General features: G+C 36.7%; 1 protein-coding gene across 3 annotated transcripts in view; it reads right to left on the bottom strand.

Moving 5' to 3' along the window:
* The window catches only part of prkcz (protein kinase C, zeta), a 185,946-nt gene that overhangs the window by 23,858 nt on the left and 142,521 nt on the right, over positions 1 to 19,567 (bottom strand). For all 3 annotated transcript variants that reach the window (XM_079826712.1, XM_079826714.1, XM_079826713.1), the window contains 5 exons: positions 17,721 to 17,856; positions 17,519 to 17,606; positions 17,259 to 17,378; positions 11,503 to 11,582; positions 8,741 to 8,830 (listed from right to left, as the gene is read on the bottom strand). In XM_079826712.1, the coding sequence (XP_079682838.1) occupies positions 8,741 to 8,830; positions 11,503 to 11,582; positions 17,259 to 17,378; positions 17,519 to 17,606; positions 17,721 to 17,856 (514 nt within the window). The remainder of the gene's footprint in view (positions 1 to 8,740; positions 8,831 to 11,502; positions 11,583 to 17,258; positions 17,379 to 17,518; positions 17,607 to 17,720; positions 17,857 to 19,567) is intronic.

Raw genomic sequence — 19,567 nt, 5'->3', positions numbered from 1 at the left:
GGGCAAAATCTCATTCCAAACATGTATGAGTTTTTTTTCTTTTGCAGAACACAAAATATTTTGAAGAAAGGTTTTTTAGCCATACAATAGAAGTCAATGGGGTCCAAAATAGCCTTTCATTTCAAAAGGATTAACCCAGTGGCGAAACTTGAAAAAATATATAAAAACGTGCAACTACCCGTCTCTCACACATACACAGACATCTGCCATCTGCCATCACAGGAATTAATAATTATTATTAATAGATTCAAACAACAGCAGTGGCAAAGCTGGCTGAAACAAAAAAAATCACACACACACACACACACACACACACACACACACACAAACACACACACACACAATCATTATCTGATCCCCGTGACAGGGTGTCATGGCTGTTCTGTGTTCTAGAATAAAAGAGAAAAGCTTTCTTTCTATTCGCCACTTTTTTTTTTTTTTTTAACCAGGTTTGAATTACAGTGATTCATTTAATTGAGCTCATTTGAATAAAATGCTTTTAAGACTTAATCTTTTAAGACTAAACAATGACTCTGATTTACAGTTGTGTTGCATCTTTCTACATACATTAGAAAAGACTTTGATTTCACTGCAGCTGTAGATAAGAAAACAGGAAATCCACATACAAGAGGATTATCTATGCTGGAGAACTGTAGCGTAGTCTTAAAACCAGACAAATGTGTAGTGTGTGTGTAGTATTATATATTAAATTACATACGCCTAAATACATTTGAAATGCTGAACATGAATTTATGCATCATTTATGATTTTGTGCAATATATATTACAATTTGCAAAGTGTGTGAATAAACAATAACAGAGGATCCACATACACACACAGCGTCCAGATGCAGTAATTCTCCATTTATAGAATCACAATTGCTAATCACAACACACTAATCCAGCATAGATCCAGCGTGAGGTGTAAAGCATGTCTAATGCATTCATCATGCTCTCATGCAATCTCAAATTTCCTATTCTTCCACTGCTAATTGAATGTCCTCTTACTTTACATGTGGATGTGAGCTGAGGAGCCTTTGATTCCCAATGTGAAGAGTGAGACTCACTCCAGATCAGGGTCTAAAATTGGCTTGTGATGTGTAGTGTTATCAACTGCCCAAGGTTCAGATGGTTAGCATAATCCAGTTGGACTGGTAGATGCTGTAACTACACCATCCGGTTACAAAAAGCATTCAGTCGTAGCTGCTTCTTTTGACGAAAGGCTACGTTCCCACCGTCAATTTTTGGGATTAACAATCACATTTAGTTACCAGTTGTGTGTCTCGAAATGTCTCGTTCACACAGCGACTTACGGTAGCGTCTTGAATACTGTCTGTATGAATGTGCAAGGAGAGTCAAGCCTGTATTCTCTTAACCAGGAACCATAGCGACAGTGACCAAAGAAATATCAAAGATGGCGACGTCCATAAAACTGAAAGGTCTCATCACTTTTGACACGACGAGTCCAATTGAGCCAATTTTATCCATCAAATCTTCATTAACTGACAGAAGCTTAATTGTAAACACGTTACACTGCAAAAAAAACGCTTTTCTTACTTAGAATTTTTGTCTTGTTTTCAGTCCAAATATCTAAAAAATCTTACATTAAGAAGCATTTACTAGACAAGCAAAAGTATTTGTCTTGTTTTGGGGGAAAATAACTCAAAATTAAGGGAGTTTTTGCTTAAAATAAGGTGAATAGTCTGCCAATGGGGTAAGCAAAATAATCTTGTTTTCTGTTTGAATTAAGATTATTTTGCTTACCCCATTGGCAGATTATTTTGCACATTTTAAGCAAAAACTCACTTCATTTTGAGTTATTTCCCCCCAAAACAACACAATAATTTTTATTTGGCAAGTAAATGCTTCTTGTTTTGAGAATCTTTAGATGTTTGGACCAGAAACAAGACAAAAATACTAAGTAAGAAAAGCATTTTTTGCAGTGTAGCTGGACACTTTAACCGTTGCACTCGCGTCTCACGTCCTTTGCAGCGTCTTGCGCATGACACTGCATTTGAGTTGCACATAGAACACAAAACCGACGGGAGCCGCTCCGATGGAGAACAGTGACTGGATCTAGAAACGTACAGCTCATATCTCCATCGCTGTAAGTTTACGAAAACCAAAACCACACACGAAACCCGACTTTCTCGCACTGTATGAAGTGACAGAGAAATGGGAGCTCTAGTGTAGTTCTACCTGGAAGACTCACTCACTAATTATCTAGCTATCCAATCATTATTCGTCTTCCGTAGTATATAAGTTCTGTTCCTACCCATTACTACGTTCACAGATACTGACGCCGGTGTTCACCCCCATCCTCCCCACCACCACCAGGTCGGTCCCTGTCCATATTTTGGGGGTAGGCTCCGCTCCTGCCTTCATCTTCAGGCAGGAACTGCAAGCATCTGTTACCCTCCGGATTCGGACTATGGACGGGGCCTACGCCAAAGAACTGTATCATTTCATCTATGATACTCATTGTAAACAACTGTAATTAAATATTATTCAAATGTTATTATCGCCTCCTGAGTCTTTCGGGTAGAACTAGTTTTCCAGTGCGGTTCCGTTCACACAGCGCAGGCTTTCCAAGAATGCGATTGAGAGTCCTGAAAATTTAGGTTTGTGAGTTTGTAACTTTGTGAGTTTGGTTATAGAATGCGGTTGTCACTCCCGTAAATAACCGTATTGTGTGTGAAAGTTAAGGACTCAAATTTTAATGTATCAATGTTATTTCCAGGTTTAAATTAGGTTTTAAATCCCAAGCAATCTCTTGGACCCCACTGTACAGTATACAGTATATATTGTTTATGTTGCAGAATGGGCCGTCACATTCAAACTGGTCTCAGCAAAAACAAAGAGTAGAGAGAACATTGATACCAATTTCTCTCCACTCGAGGATCTACGTGCACCAGATCCAAACCTCTTGGGTCTCAAGAGTGGTCTCAGATATGCACTTCCTGTGCAGCCTCCCCTGCTAAATCTGTCTTTACCCGCTGCCGTCACAGAGAGTGAGAGTTCTGCTGCGTCTCCCCTCCAGGGCCCACACTGCAGACGGTGTGAAGAGGATCTGTCTGAGCGGAGAGAAGCTTTTACACCAGCCGCGCCATTCTGTCTCTCTCCCCGTCCCACTCGCTCAGTCTACCCCCTGCTTTCTCATTCAGCTCGCTTTCTATCACTTTGTCTCTCCCCGTCTCAGTCCACCTCCCTCTTCTCATTCATCTCGCTCTCCTTTTCTCACTCTCTCCCACTTTGTCTCTCACTGTCTAAAATCATTTCCCTCTCCTCATTCAAGCCTTTCTCACTCCATCTTTTGCAATCTGCCACACACCGTCTCTTTCACTCCCTCTGTCTCTCACTGTCTAAATCACAGTCCCTAAACGAACACTGAAGCTTCTCTCATTTCCCTTATCTTCACTCCGTGACTTTTGAGTCAGGCACTCGTGTCACCAAATTTGTATTGAAATTTAAAGATTTTCTCTTGAGACTTTTGGAAGTTTAACAATGATGCATTCTGTTAACCTCCCCTTTCTATTTCTATTTTCTTCAATAAAACAATTGTGAATGTTGTCATTTATGTTTATATTTTCAATAATTATTTTGTATATATTTGCTGACTGAGGCAATCCAGATTTTTATTCATTTATTTTTTTAATGATTTTTCTTCTCTTTGTGTGTAAATGTGTCTTCTGTTGTCCTACGTTGGCTACTGTTTTCTACTTTTGTGTTTTGTTAATATAACTTCAAAACTTTAAGTAAAAAAATAAAAATAAAACTTTACATTTTTTCTGTTTGTTATATGAAGGTAACATTAAAACTGTCTTAGGAACTTTCCTTCATCCTTTACAAAAGTAGTTCAAATCAATTCCAATTTTGTAAAAAAAATGGTTTTAATTTCATTAATACAATATAAAATTTATATAAAGTATTAATATAATCTTTTAATCATATAAATATTAATTATTGCAATCTTAAAACAGTAATTGTAAAACTTAAACATTAGTAATAATTAATAATACATTTAAATAAACTACATATAATTTATTGAATAAATTAATTCAATAATAAATTATTTAATACACTTTAATAATAAGTATTTCAATATATACTGTGAAAATGTAAAAATATAAATTGTAATTCAACTGTAAACTTCTCAGTTGGGATGTCATTTCCACAATGACCAAAAATGTTGCCCCGATTAAATCCTTGTGTACTAGTGTCCATACATGGTATAGAATTTTGACATGAAATGTATAGAAAATGAAGGTATAGAATATTTTATTGCTTGACATTTCCAATCATGCTGTAATTGTGTCAAATTGTGCAAGCAAAATGATTGTGTTTGTAGGACACATAAAATGCTAGCTATGAAATTAGCCTTAGCAAAACAATTAATTTACTAATGTGAAATGTTATTATATACATAACTTGAAATGTGGTGGAAGTGACATTTTAACAAAAACGTTTATTTCTTGAAAAAAAGGGAAAAATTACTCATAGTTGAACCCCACATAGATGTATATTGATATGTTGAAGAAACTTTGACATCTGGTAAAGCTAAAAGGCACATGTTAATCACCACAGACAGGCGCCAGACACACGTGTGCGATCAATCACCAAAAGAAAGATTAAAAGAAATATTTCCAAAATGGCAATTACAGCTTTAACTTAAAAGATCAAGCTAAAAGAAATATCACACTGTAAAAAAGCACAGCAGTGAAAATATCCACTTGAGAGGGGTATATCAGTGTAGACGCGGAAATAGTTTAGACAGGCTACGTGCTTTCAGTTGAGCATCAAATCAATGTCTTCATTCATTCATGAGCAATTAACAACAAGTGTAGCGCAACCCCGTTCATTAGAGGAGCTCAGGGGGTTGTGTGCGAGTCTGTGTGTCCAAACTCATCCATTACGCTGGAAAAGTGGCGGAAAATCCCAGCAACTGAAGCATGCTGCGTTAGTGACAGAACTCTAGAGCGCATAATTTACTTTCCACGTTGCCGAACTTCTGAGAGCACATCAGGAAATACACGGTGGACACGACCAGCCAACGCAAACCGCAATTACAGCTAACAAAACGCGACAGGTCGCAGCTGAACGCCTGGCTGAGGACTCAGTTATGTGAAGATGTACAGTGCAAGTACAGTGTCTCTGAGGCAAGCATGAGATGATATAGTGGGGAAAAAAACTAATTTGCTGCCTCTGCAGTTTTTATGAACCAGATTGATTCTGCATGCTGATTTCAGATTCTGATACTGATTTGTAGAATTCAGAAGACACACAAAAGACAAATGTCAACTACCTAAAAGTCGTGATGTGACGGAAGTAGCGACAGATCTTTTCTTTCATATTATGATGCATTATTGTCGAATTATTGATTGAATAATTAAAAAAATTAGGGTGGGTCTTGGTTCAATCCATTGGCTGCTGATTAGATTAAGGCAGATTTGATTGAGAGCTTGCAGTGGATTTTAAGAAAGGGACGGTTTATGCCGACACAATTATTGTCCAATGTATGTCAATGTCCAGCATATGTCAACAGAGATTCATTTCAATGGAAAATTGAGTTTTAAAAATTTTCAGAATTTTTGTGACACATTTGAGATGTATTATATTGTCAAAAGTTTTGGGACGCCTGCCTTTACATGAACATGAACTTTAATGACATTATATTCTCAATTTGTAGGGTTTAATAGGGAGTAGGGAGTTGGCTCAACGTTTACAGCTATAACAGCTTCAGCTCTTCTGGGAAGGCTTTCCACAAGGTTTAGGAGTGTGTTTATGGGAATTTTTGACTATTCTTCTAGAAGCGCATTTGTGAGGTCAGGCACTGATGTTGGATAAGAAGGCCTGGCTCTCAGTCTCCGCTCTAATTCATCCCAAAGGTGTTCTATTGGTTTGAGGTCAGGACTCTGTGCAGGCCAGTCAAGTTCATCCACACCAAACTCACTCATCCATGTCTTTATGGACCTTGCTTTGTGCACTGGTGCGCAGTCATGTTGGAACAGGAAGGGGCCATCCACAAACTGTTCCCACAAAGTTGGGAGCATGAAATTGTCCAAAATGTTTTAAGATTTTTTTCTTTGGAACAACATGGAGATGGATTTAGAAAGCAAACGTGGGCAATTTCGATTTCATTTTGAATTTTTTTTTTTTTTTTTATTAAATTAAATTGTAAAATGCTTAAAAAGTATTGTTTTTTTAACAACATGATGATTCTATGAATGATGGGAGTGTAAATGGAAATCTTAAACATTTTCTTCAACATGTGCTGATTCTGTGTGGGACTCTATTAACTAAACTAATTCTTTACATCTAGCTCTCGTTACTTCTCTATCTACCTATTTGTCTTTCTCTACCTCTCTGTATTGCACCCAAAGTCTTCCTCTTACACATACTAATTCATTCAACACACACACACACACACACACACACACACACACACACACACACACACACACACACACACACACACACACACACACACACACACACACACACACACACACACACACACACACACACACACACACACACACACACACACACACACACACACACACACACACACACACACACACACACACACACACACACACACACTCTCCGCAATTCCTGAATATTGTATGCCCTCTCACTGACTTTCATGTTTCAGCATTGTGTGCATCATTTATACCAGACCAATTAACATCCCCCCTTAAACCTTGTGCCGCTTCAGCAAAGGCTAAATCTCATTTGATATTCTCTTTCATTTCTGCTGCTTGTACGGGGGATAACACCCACCTATCAATGACCACCACACTATATCCTCCCTTCCAAAAGTGTAGTTCATAAACAACTCATAGAGTTTGAAAGAGCTGCTGTAATCCTTGCTTAAACAGTCTAAAATAATAGCATTTTCCATTGTTGTTGTTGAAGCGGATTCAAACTAGGTTTGGGTCAGTACTTTAAACCCGATCATCTTGGATAACTTCCAATGCAACTTATATTTTAAAAGTGCCCCTATTATTATTATTTTATGTTAAAAGTTTCTAATTTTGTCTCCTACAATAGGTTTACCTGCATCCAAAAGTAAAAAAAAATACTTTAATTCTCTCATAATTTACATTGCAGCATTACCGCTTTTCTCTAAACGCTTTGATAAATAATTCAGTCTCTCTAAACCCTTCCTTTTCAAAAGCCTACTTCTGCTCTGATTGGTCAGATGGCGTAGTCTGTTGGTGATTGGTCAGTTTCTCTATCTGAATTTCAACTCCGGATGCTTCCTACACAGTGATACAAACAGTAATGATGGTGTCGGTCCAATACCGTATCATTTCAAACTTTTCAACATGTCGACAACACAAACCAAACTCTTCCAGGCTTCAGCTACAACTGCAGTGTTTGAGAGTGGGCCAAAGTAGACGTTGTTCGCAGGCAGCCAATGAAGAGCATAAGCTGGCATTATGCAAGTTTGTTACAAACCTACGTAGGTTGACTGATGACTCAGAATCGGTTTGTTCTTTTGGGAGACAATGACTACATTTATTGCGCACTTTGATCTTCAAAACTTTGCAGACCTTTTACATTCACAAACAGCTATATAACACACTACTTAAAAGGTAATACCCAAAAAAAGCATAATAGGAAAAACAACCCTAACAAACTTGAAAAAAATGTACACTACGTTTAATGATACTAATTTTAAGCGGGAAAAATATAAAAGATATCGCTGCGAGCAGCGATTATCGGGGTTCAAGCGCTTTAAGGCCTTTAAGCATACACGTAAAAAGGTATTATGTTTTATTCAGCAAGCATGAAATCACTAGATCATAGATGGAAAAGATCATTTACAGCCACCACAGGCAGTTTACTAAGGAATACATGGTTTCTTTAAAATCATGGAAAGAATAATTGATAATTATTGACAATCAGACTCCAGAGAATCTTGCCGCACTAATTTGGTTCTGATCGGGCCAAAAACCTAGGAGTAGTTGGCAGAAGTAGTTTTTAAAAAAAATCCAAAATACCCGTCTATTCCAATGATATAAGACACTTGAGCATACGCCTAACGGTTTAGGAGTTATGAGAGATTTCACACTTTTCACCGCTGTAGTGCCCCCGTCAGGTCGATTGGGACGAGCCTTGGTGACATTGTAGAGAGAAGAGTATGTGAGCTGAGTGGAGTGGGAGCGGAGCGAGGAGTAGAGTGGGGTGATTTTGAATGGAGTGAGGAGCGGATTTTTTTAAAAGTCGGAGCATCATGGTTTTCACTCGCTCTGAGAGCGCTCCATTAACGCTCCATCACGAGTACATTTCATGCCAACGGCCCATAATATAACTGCATTTTTAGCCAGAACTCGCACTAGGCTTTCCCCCAAGGTCATGGGTTCGATTCACAGGGAAAGCAAGAACTGACTAAATGTAAAATGTGTACTTTGAATGCAATGTTAATCGCTTTGGATAAAAGCGTCTGCCAAATGCATAAATGTAAATGTAATGTAAATGTTAAACACATTTAACTAGCTTGATACAGATGGATCACTCAAATCAGAAATAATGTAAAGATTATGAAGACGGCGATGGACATGAGCAGGATGTTATAGTTCATATAGGGAGAATGCTGATCCTTGGAAGTTTGAACAATTACTATAGGGTTTCAGCGCTACGCGCTTGAACCCCTAAATATCAGAGCCAGCCAAGCAACATATGTCTCTAAATATCATTTTACCGTTTCAGCCTCCATATATTAAAAAGCCTACCTGGTCCCAGTCTATGCTTCTGAAGAATGTATGAGCCTTGATGTCTGTGAATCCGGTCTGAACTTGGCATCCCAGCCTCTCTTTCGGGTCCTGAACAGAACACACACCCAATTAATAACACATCTAACAAAAGCCAGATCTGGTGTAGAGAACTTCAAAAACATAAAACTTCATTTCATGTACTCTTTATTTCAGGAGAGTGGAGTTTAACCCAAAACACATTCACTAGTGCATACGTTATCTTGCGCTCTGAGATGTTAGATGAGGATTCAGGGGTCTTGGAACGACTCTTTGCACTGATCTACGCTCATTTAATCCCAATGAATCAGGCAGTGGCTAAGAGGGCTGATAACACTGATTACAGGCTGCTGTTGAGTTTGAGGAACCCCAGAGCTTCAATAAACGCAATTTGTCTCGACGATTAAAGGAAAACGCTTCATTATTCATAGATTTAATCAACTGACATGCACACAGGCACAAGAAAAGAAGTGTGCACACCCTCAAGAGATCAGTTTCATCTGGAGGACGATGACCCTCCTAATTATAGCACATATATTTGTTCAATCAGAGGAAAACTGTGTGCATGTTTGTGTAGAGTGAAGACCATCGCTTACAAACCTCAGTGTGCAATGTTCATGAATTATGCCATTTTTCTTCACTAACAGCCTGTTTGTTTCTCATCTATCTTTTCTTGTGTAATGGAGCGTAACAGTGATCACGTTTTCAGCAGAAAAAGAAGAAACTGCTCATTACGTAAAGAATTTAAGATGAAATTAAATCAGTCTGGCTTTGCTTATTACAAAATATCAGTACTGTATTTTGTAGTTTTTATTATAAACTATTTAATAATATACAAATATAATAAATTATAACAATAAAACATATAATATATACCTACATTGTATACAGTTTACGATTGGATCACTATTGCAGTGATTAATGTTAAATGTTTGGCAACAGTTCTTCTAACCCTAATAGATGGAGTGCGTAGCTTTTCATTTCTTAAACAACCATGTAGGAAGACACATCACGGCCATATTCCAGGATGACAATGTCAAGATTCATCAGGCTCAAACTGTGAAAGAATGGTTGAGAGGGAGCATGAAGAATCATTTTCACACATGAATTGGCACCTCTGAGACCTTAAATTCTTTGAAAATGTAAAAGTCTTTGGGATGTGCTGGAGTAGACTTTATAGAGTGCTTGACTCTTACAATGTAAATACAAGATCTTGACCAAAAAATTAATGCAAGTCTTGATGGAAATAACACCACAACATTTATTTCCATCAAGTGTACCACTGACTAGGGATGGAATGATTACCGGTTTCACGATAAACCACGATAAAATGTACTGACGGTTAGTAATATAATTTAAAATTTAATTATTATTAAAACCCGCTTTTGATTATCACAATTATGAAAACTCGCGTTAAATCATGTCCAGTCAGCATCATTCTGGCGCAGCGCGCAAAATTGTTTTTTGAATGAAAAGAAAATGGCAGAAGGCAGGGGTAATCCTGAGAGATTTTTCAGCCTTCTAAAAGGACCAAATCTGAGGTGTGCTCATATTTTGGCTTTTACAAAAGTCCTGAGGGAAACTTGATCGAGTATGGTCACCCTGTCTGCAGAACATGTAAGAAGAAAGTCACTGTAATAGGGGGAAATGCTTCAAATTTGCGAACGCAAGTGAACTTTGACCTCAAAACTAAAACTACATCTGGGAAATAATAACGTGAAGCTTGAGCCAAAGACGAACAAACAAGTTCAGACAAGACTACTAGGGTGACATTTACAGTCCCAGTGAACCGGAAGTTGCATCTGATTTTATTTCAGTGCTGTGACGTATTTCCAAGTGAAACGGAATATTGAATAAAGATTGATGTTTTAAATCTAACCCGTTTATAAATCCATTTTGTACAGTGTACAAAACAATCCTCCAGACAAGATGATCACAAGAAGTTATAGTAATAATTATAGTAGTATTAATAGTAAAGTCCTCTGATTTCATTTTCAATTCAATCAAAAACAGAGGAGCAAGTTGCATTTGAATGAAATGAGAGAGCGCGCCCGTTGTGATACGTGGATATGCGCTGTTATAATGCGTTGCTATTGCGCGGTCATTATAAGGAAGGAAATGCAAATGCCACAGAATAGAATCTTCCTTAAAGTTGAAATGTTTTCAGTGTGTGCATCGGTTCTTTTTGAACACTTTCATCTCATTTGAACAAAACCGTGATAATATTGATAATCGTGATAATTTGGGTCACTATAATCGTGATATGAAATTTTCATACCATTTCATCCTTACCACCCACCTAACTGACAGAATCTTTGCTAAAAATATTTAAACAAAATATATTACAGTAGGCTACTTCAAATATCAATTTATTTCTGTTAATGCTGTAGCTAAGGTTATTAAGTTATTGTCATTAGAGTTTTCAATGAAAAAGTTTTTAAATTAAGTTGAAATCACCTTGGAGTTCATGAAATGTTGAAATGTTTCTACAGAATACTTTTATCACAGCACCTTACAGTAGATTCAAGGTATTGGGAAACCCTTAACCTCGGTGTTGTTACTTGCACCACTAGTTTATTCAATAACACCAATAATATAATTTTGCTGAATGGGCTTTTTACTTCATTAAAAAGTTTTTGTTCTGTATAACCTCTTTTTCTCATCTCCTTGTGTTTTACAAAAACGTGACAGCTGTATTGCACTCTGCAGTGTTCGCTCACGTACCAAGTACATTCAGTTCTCACCTTGTTCAGAAAACCTTTCAGCACACTCGCAGCCTTAACAGACAATGACCTGGGAATCCGTATCGGCTTCTCCAAAATTACTGAAAGAGAGAGGGGAAAAAGAAAAACAGAAGATAAAAGAGTATGAGTCATTCTTGCATAGTATGCCCGTCGTGTTGTGCGGCAGTGTTAGAGAGAGACAGGCTTTAACCCCCACACACACACACAATCTCTCGCTCATACACCCACACACTACAGACGCCTGAATAAGCCCTTCGATATTCAATCAAAGACTCAAAAGATTCCTCCCCGCTCCGTGTTTATTTCTGTAAATTCATAAAATTCTGCCGCGGTGTTAAGTGGATTTAAAACACCCCACAAAAAGTAAAAAATGTCTTTTTAATACGTCTCATCCCTGCATTTTTGGATTTCTTTTACAGTTGCGTATCTTGGGCAACAGTCCAGAAGTAAAGCCTGTTAAATTTCATCTCTCTCTCAAAGACGGAGTGCAGACGAGCGTTTATCTTTCCCCTCTTTGAATGCCACATCCCCTGTTTGTTTTCTTTTCCGAATGAAAAGCTAAAGGGATTTAGGTCTTGCTGGGGTTCTGCCCTGCTGCTGTGACGCGGTTTGGACGGCGGCCCGAAATTGGCTAAAGTGTTGGCTCGGCGGTGGCAGCATCTGCCCTGCTCCTGGGTGGGCGGCGGAGCGCCGGCAGGGGAGGCCGTGTAGGGCCGGGGAGAGGTTGGACTGGGACGACGCAGCAGCATATGGACGAACTGAGGTTTGGATGGGGGGAACAGAGTTCCGGTTGTGGACAGAGATCCAGGTCCATGTTGTGTGTGTCTGTATGAACGAGAGTGATCCAGGAGCACGCTGCCCTCACGGCTGGAGCACTAGAGAACAGACAGGGAAGCAGATGACCACACACTCTCTGCTCTGGCGATGGAAAGGGGGGATGAAAGAATGTCTCATAAAGGAATGGCACACAAATTCTAGGAAGGGCGCAGAAATATATAAGAGCATGTTGGGCGGAAACCTTGTATCTCTAAAAACACTACTTTTCAGGAAATGGAACAAAACACTATTTTTAAAAAATAATTAAACACTGCCAGTCAGACACTTGCATCTGACATTATATTATTAACATTTAGGGGTGTAATGATACCCTAATGTCACAATACGATATTATTGCGATACTCCAAGACATTTGTTAAAAAGTTAACAAAATATGTACTGTTGATTAAAATGCTAAATTTGGTATTACATTGGGGGGGGAAATTAACAGTCTTGGACTTTGTGCTGGTAACACAATGCACGGGACAATGGTGACACCTGAATAAAAATATCCATGATTCTGAGATTCTGAAAATACAGAATTATTTTACACGAATATGCACTCTGTCACTGACTAGATATATATATTTTTTTATGTAGGCCACATTTACTGGTAACATAAGACATTGGCATTATCAAATATTCCAAATATTTCACAAATATTCCCTCATTGCATTATTATACATTATATTCAACATTATATATAGTAGTTTAATGTAGTACAGACATTAAAACTCACACAGAAATGTTCATTTTGGGTGAACTATACACAATACAGTTTGTCACTATCCACGATACATATTGTTGCATTTTTGTATTGCGATATATTGTTACACACCTACATTTGACCAAAATCAAGCTCAAATTGAGTTTTTGACCAGCGAAATTTAGAGAATTACGAAAATATGTGTTTTGTCCGTCATTAGAACGGCCATATCTGAGGCAGTAAGTATATCCCATTGTGTTTTCATCAACTGACATGTTAAATTTACTGTAGGTATATGGGTGCTTCGTTTTTTTCTGTCATTTGACCAAAATCTCATGTTATTACAAATTAAGTGCTACATACAGACTGTTTAAGACTGTATTGGCTATGAATCGATGGCAAATGTTAGTCTAAGACACTTTTTTCCACAATATATGTATATATATATGTATATATATATATATGTATATATATGTATATGTATATATATATATATATATATATATATATATATATATATATATATATATATATATATATATATATATATATATATATATATATATATATATATATATATATATATATATATATATATATATATATATATATATATGTATATATATATATATATGTATATATATATATATATATATATATGTATATATATATATATATATGTATATATATATATATATATATATATATATATATATATATATATATATATATATATATATATGTATTAACTAACTAACAATCTTTCTTAACATTTATTAATAAAAATACATTTGTTCATTGTTAGTTCAAGTTAGTTCACAGTGCACAGTGTAAAGTGTTACCCAAAAAATATATTTCAAATATATGCAGCCTTGACAAGCATAAGAGACTTCCAAAAATATTTAAAAATATCACCAACCCCAAACTTTTGAATGATGGTGTAATTCCCATGTTTTGGTATATGAAACGTGTGCGGAAAGTAACTGGACCATTACCAGACTAGATCATAAAATCTCATTTCATACAACATGCCAAGAGTGTTATACCCACAGTAAATCATTTTAACTCCTCGTATCTCAAATAAGAGAACATATCCAAGTAACAAATGTCACTGCTTTAATACTTTTAATTGATTAATTTTTACTAATTGTTTTAGCTGTAATGAATAATTTTAATATAAATGAAACATCAAAGAGGGTTTTAATTAATTTCAAGCACTTGTAATGCGGGTACATTCTAATGATTTAAAATGAATGATATGCTTTTATGTAAATATATAGATGAATATTAATCTTCAACTAGAAGTCCTAATGAAATCGTGATCATTACATACTCAGTCTTTCAGTTCAGTAATTCAAGTTTTAATTAAACCAAACTTTATTGACTGAACAGAAAGATTGATAGCAAATGTCATTCATGTTTTTCACTTTTAACCAACAAATTAAACGTGGAAAAAAGTGAATCTTTTTCTCATACAGAGAGAGACTAAGCATGTGCTCAATAAGTGTCATCACTCTAGCTTGTGATTTGTGGAGAAATTTAGGCCAGAGAGGGGGTTGGAAAATGGTCATGTAAAACAAGAAGAATGGTTATGTAGCATGAATCCTTGACAGGATTTTGTCAACGATAGTGAAGACGAAATGAAAAAATATTTTAATTAAACAATTTAAATTAAACTACATTGTTAACAAAAACTTGTCAATAATTGTGTCAAAATAATAATGATTTTTGTAACAAAAATTAGATGCTATTACAAAGAAAAATGGACTATAATACGTTTGATGAAAAACGATATGACTAAAACAAACAAAAATAAATGAATAAATAAAATGCTTCAAAAGTGTGTCCTTTTTACTCATCTACCCCAATCAAACATAGCATCTAAAATTTGGAAAAAAGATTAAAGGGGTACTTCACCGCTGGAAAGATGAATGCGTATTTAAACTGGGTCATTTATGTATTAGAAATTAGAAATTATTTTAGAAGTTGGTGCCTTCTAGACCGAGAAAAGTCAGAAAATGTATTTAAGACAACAACTCCCAGAATGCACTTGCTTTGCTGCCCTATGAGGCCACTCCCAAGCTACGCCTACTGGTTACATCACTTGCCCTCCGCGGCACCGCCCCCACCGTTGTTTTCATTTTTCTAGTAATAAAATCATTTAGAGAACAGACACTACAATTAAAAACTGAACGTGTCTGACTAATACAGCACAAGCCGAACGAGAGTCGCCGCACAGACCAGCAGCAGGAGTCAGATTTCATTCATCACGACAGCGAAGAGCTGACAGACAAGATGATGGCGGAAGATTTGGTTTCAAAGCGAAATGCACCTATTTAAGTGAGTTTGTCATTGTACCGTTTTGTTGTTGTGTTTTTCATTTAGAATAGGCTAATGAACCCACAATTGACCGTTCGCAAAGACCAGCCCCATTTAGTTACTATTGTCATGTCCAACAAGCAATGGCACTCTCACACCACACACGTTCTCACATAGAGAAAATACATCGCGGAGCAAAGGGGACACTGACAACACGCCGACAGACAGGACAGAGCAAGTTACTTTTGATATGAAACAAAGTCTCAACTTTGAAATTGTCATTTTTTAAAGAAATTTAAACAATAAATACCGTTTTGTGGCTCTTTAATGTGTCGTGATCGCTGTAGCGCCTCAGTTAAAGCTGCTCATGAACCCATTATCTCTTCCTTCTAGTTAATTGATAAGCATGAAATAAACATGAATGAACACTAAAATAAATGTTGTTTCAACCGCGGAAAGACGTCAGTAGTCTACACACCGTTTTTCCAAATTCAAGTCCACTCTCCTGACTGCTTTGTTGGACAAAACGGCAGATTCGGCGATGTGATTGATTAGATCGCCTGTCAATCAAACTTGAAGCGAAGGGTGAATTCAAGCAACACGCCCCTGAATAGCCGCTAATTCTAAACCGAAACTAAAATGAGCAGGACCGCACGGGCATTCATTCATGGCCGCATTGTTATACATTCACGGTGCGTCTCCAGTCTAGCATGTTTTCAGTTCATGCCTATGGAAGCTTAACTTTCATAGGAATTCATTGAAAACTCTCGCTTTGCTCCGTACCACTCTATTTTGAATGCCCGAGTGGCCCTGTGAAATTTACATTCTGTGAGTGAGATCCCATCCTCTATGGGCGGGTTGAAAACATGCAGAATTAGCTCCTACTACTGGCTGTAGTCTCTATCCTCTGGCCAAAAAAGCCTCCGAAGGCGCTAAATGACAATTTTTGCGTCATCTGAGGTTTTTTCCAGACAAAAATAAATAAATCTCTCGTCTCAGGGGGACATGAGGGAGGGAAGCACAGTCATTCGAATATACTAGCGGGTTTCTACATCGCTTAATGCTAATCAGTAAAGTAACCCTTTAAGGGTGTTCACACTTGTAGTTCGGTTCTCTTGGTTCTTTTAGTTCGGGCCAAAAAAAGAAAACAATGCATTTAGTTCTGGTTCGCTTAGCATTCACACTGTCATTTTTAACACCGAACCTAAGGATACGCACAGAAAAACGTACATTTTGCAATGGAACTTGTCGAACATCCACAACTTCTGGGCTAAATGTGCTTGCTGTATGTGCATATGATGGTATATGATGGAGCTGACAACTCGTGAAGAGCTTATAAAATGTGTATAGGAGTCAAAACAGCGGCAGAAATCTTGTAACATCATGTCCTGCTTTTGGTCCCTTTACATTTCTTGTGTCCATTTTGCATTTATATTTAATTCGAACCACAGCAGAGTTCGTTGGGAAGCAGGGCAAGATCCATTTTTTAGCGGCCTTGGTACACTTGTTTGGTGCGCACCAGGGTTCGGATGGTAGCTGAACCACACTAACAGAGCAATCGCACCAAGATTCGTTTGAATCTAACCAAAGATGCCACATTTGGTGTTACATTATACACTTCAGTAACTACATGTACTTACTATAGGGTTAGTTGCATGCAATTATGCAAAATTTATTAATTTATAGTTATTACTACAGTAACCACATGTTACTATGTAGATGTACACATGTAAAATAAAGTGTTACCAGAGATTGATATCGCTACATCACTGTAAAAACTCTTACAAGGTCCAAAACAACGACAAGCATCAAATGCAAGTAAAAATTGGCTTTGGTGAGTGGTTAAGACTTCCATAATACATGGTTTACACTGAGCTACTGAATTGAACTAAATGTTGAATTCACGAGTACTCACCCTGGAAGAGATATTCCTCTGTGTTCATATCAGGATTGTCAGTGATGATGTCAAAGGGAGATCGGCCTGCCATCATTTCAAACATGAGCACACCCAGGGCCCACCAGTCTACACTAAACCCTGAGAAGAGTGAGTTCAATCTTTATCATTATGATTCACATACCAGTAGATATATACATTTTACTATGCTATTTATGATTGTGTAGTATTGATAGTGAGGAGGTGTATGGATTCATACGATAGGATGTAGTCACACCTACCGTAATCCTCTCCCCTCAGGATCTCTGGGGCGATGTAGTTGGGCGTCCCACAGAATGTGCTGGTGGTGTCACCTGGTCTGATCCCCTCCTGAAACGATTAAAAATTCTGTTATGAGTTCTACCTTGTTTTAACAGTATGTTTACTTATTCAGAGATTCAGAGAACTATTGCTACTTTTGTTGTGATTAGCATTAGGTTCTACCTTGCACATGCCATAGTCTGTAAGTTTGATATGGCCATCCTGGTCCAATAGTACATTGTCCAGTTTTAAATCCCGGTAAATAATGCCCTTCTCATGCAGAAAATTAAGAGCGATGCAAATTTCAGCAGCATAAAATCTGTAGGAAACAGGAAAAAAGAAGTCATTGGTAAGACTTGTCCTTTTTTCAAAACATACAGATGAGGAATAATTAAAGATGAATTGTTGATTTCCACATTTAACACACAAACTGTACACAACCGTTCAAAAGTTTAGGGTCGGTAAGATTTGTTAATTATCAAGACTGCATTTATTTGATTACAAATATAGTTAAAACAGTACAACTGTGAAACATTAGAACAATTTAAAAGAACAGAGGTTGAATATATTCCTGTGATGGCAAAGCTGAATTTTCAGCTTCATTACTTCAGTCTTCAGTGTCACATGACCCTTCAGAAATCATTCTAATATCCTAATTTGTGCTCAACAAAAAATGTATTATTGTTATCAGTTTTAACAGTTGGGCTGCTTAATATTTTGTGGTAACTGTGATTTTTTTTTTCATGATTCTTTAATGAATATAATGATCAAAAGAACAGCATTTAAAAAATAAATCTTTATAAGACTATAATTGTCTTTACTGTCACTTTTGATCCGTTTAACACATCCTTGCTGAATTTGTCAAAAAATACCTTTGGACAGTAGTGTTTTTTAAGTTTTTATTTGTTTCAATGATTCTGTTTCATGTTTTCATTAAATTAAAATATTTGTATACACTTCATAAACTAAACAAGTTAACAAGTTCTATGTCTTTGCTGTCACCTTTGCTGTCAATTTAATGCTTTGATCATTTAATGTCTTTGCTGAATAAAAGTATTCATTTCTTAAAATATAATACAAAAATTGGTCCCACTTTCTATTAGGTGGCCTTAACTACTATGTACTTACATCAAAAAATAAGTACAATGTACTTATTGTGTTCATTTTGTATTGCAAAACACTTTTGCTGATATTGAGGTGGGGTACGGGTAAAGTTAGGGACATGTGTGGTGGTATGGGTCAAGGGACAAGTTTAAGGGTAGGGTCAGGTGTAAGGGAAGTGTCAACAGTGTAATTACAAATGTAACTACAGAAATTAATTATAGATGTAATTAAATGCAGGTATTTTTTTAAATATAAGTACAATGTAAAAACATGTATGTATGCAATTGTATCAAATGATTAGGTTAAATGTTAGTACATAGTAGCAAAGGCCACCTAATATAAAGTGGGTCCAAAAAATCTTACTGACCCCAAACTTTTGAATAGTAGTGTACAAGGCTTTATCTTAATACATTTGACACCATGTTTCAACCAATCAGAATCAAGCATTCAACAATGCTGAAGTACTGTATATTAATCTGTCCTTTACAGTCCTTCCAGAAAAACGCAGCTTTTTTTTGTGATTGTTGCGGGCAAAAATCCTTGATTATGCGGCACGTTTTCTTAAAAAATGCGATGGAAAGTGCGGGATATTTATGCAATTTTATGCGAAAAAATTGCGGGAACTTGCAAAAACTGCGGTTTGATGAAAAAGAGAAAAAAAGCACTACATCACAGAAAGTGCTGGGAATATTTAAGTTTTATTGATCTTGTTTTCATCTTGTTTTATTGAAGACCTTAATAAACACATGGCTCAAATTCACAAAACATTGAGTCAAACAAGTTCTGTAGCTTTACAAATGGCATATGCCACACGACGAGAATAGTTTTTGTGCTTAAACCTAAATAACGACTTATATAGTGATGACCGATTTCAAAAAACAGCATCATGAAGATTCGAAGCGTTATGAATCAGCGAGTCGATTCAT

Source organism: Gobio gobio, assembly GCF_949357685.1.
Source record: "Gobio gobio genome assembly, chromosome: 10".
Classification (NCBI taxonomy): Eukaryota; Metazoa; Chordata; class Actinopteri; order Cypriniformes; family Gobionidae; genus Gobio; species Gobio gobio.
This window is presented reverse-complemented; position numbering and strand designations above follow the sequence as displayed.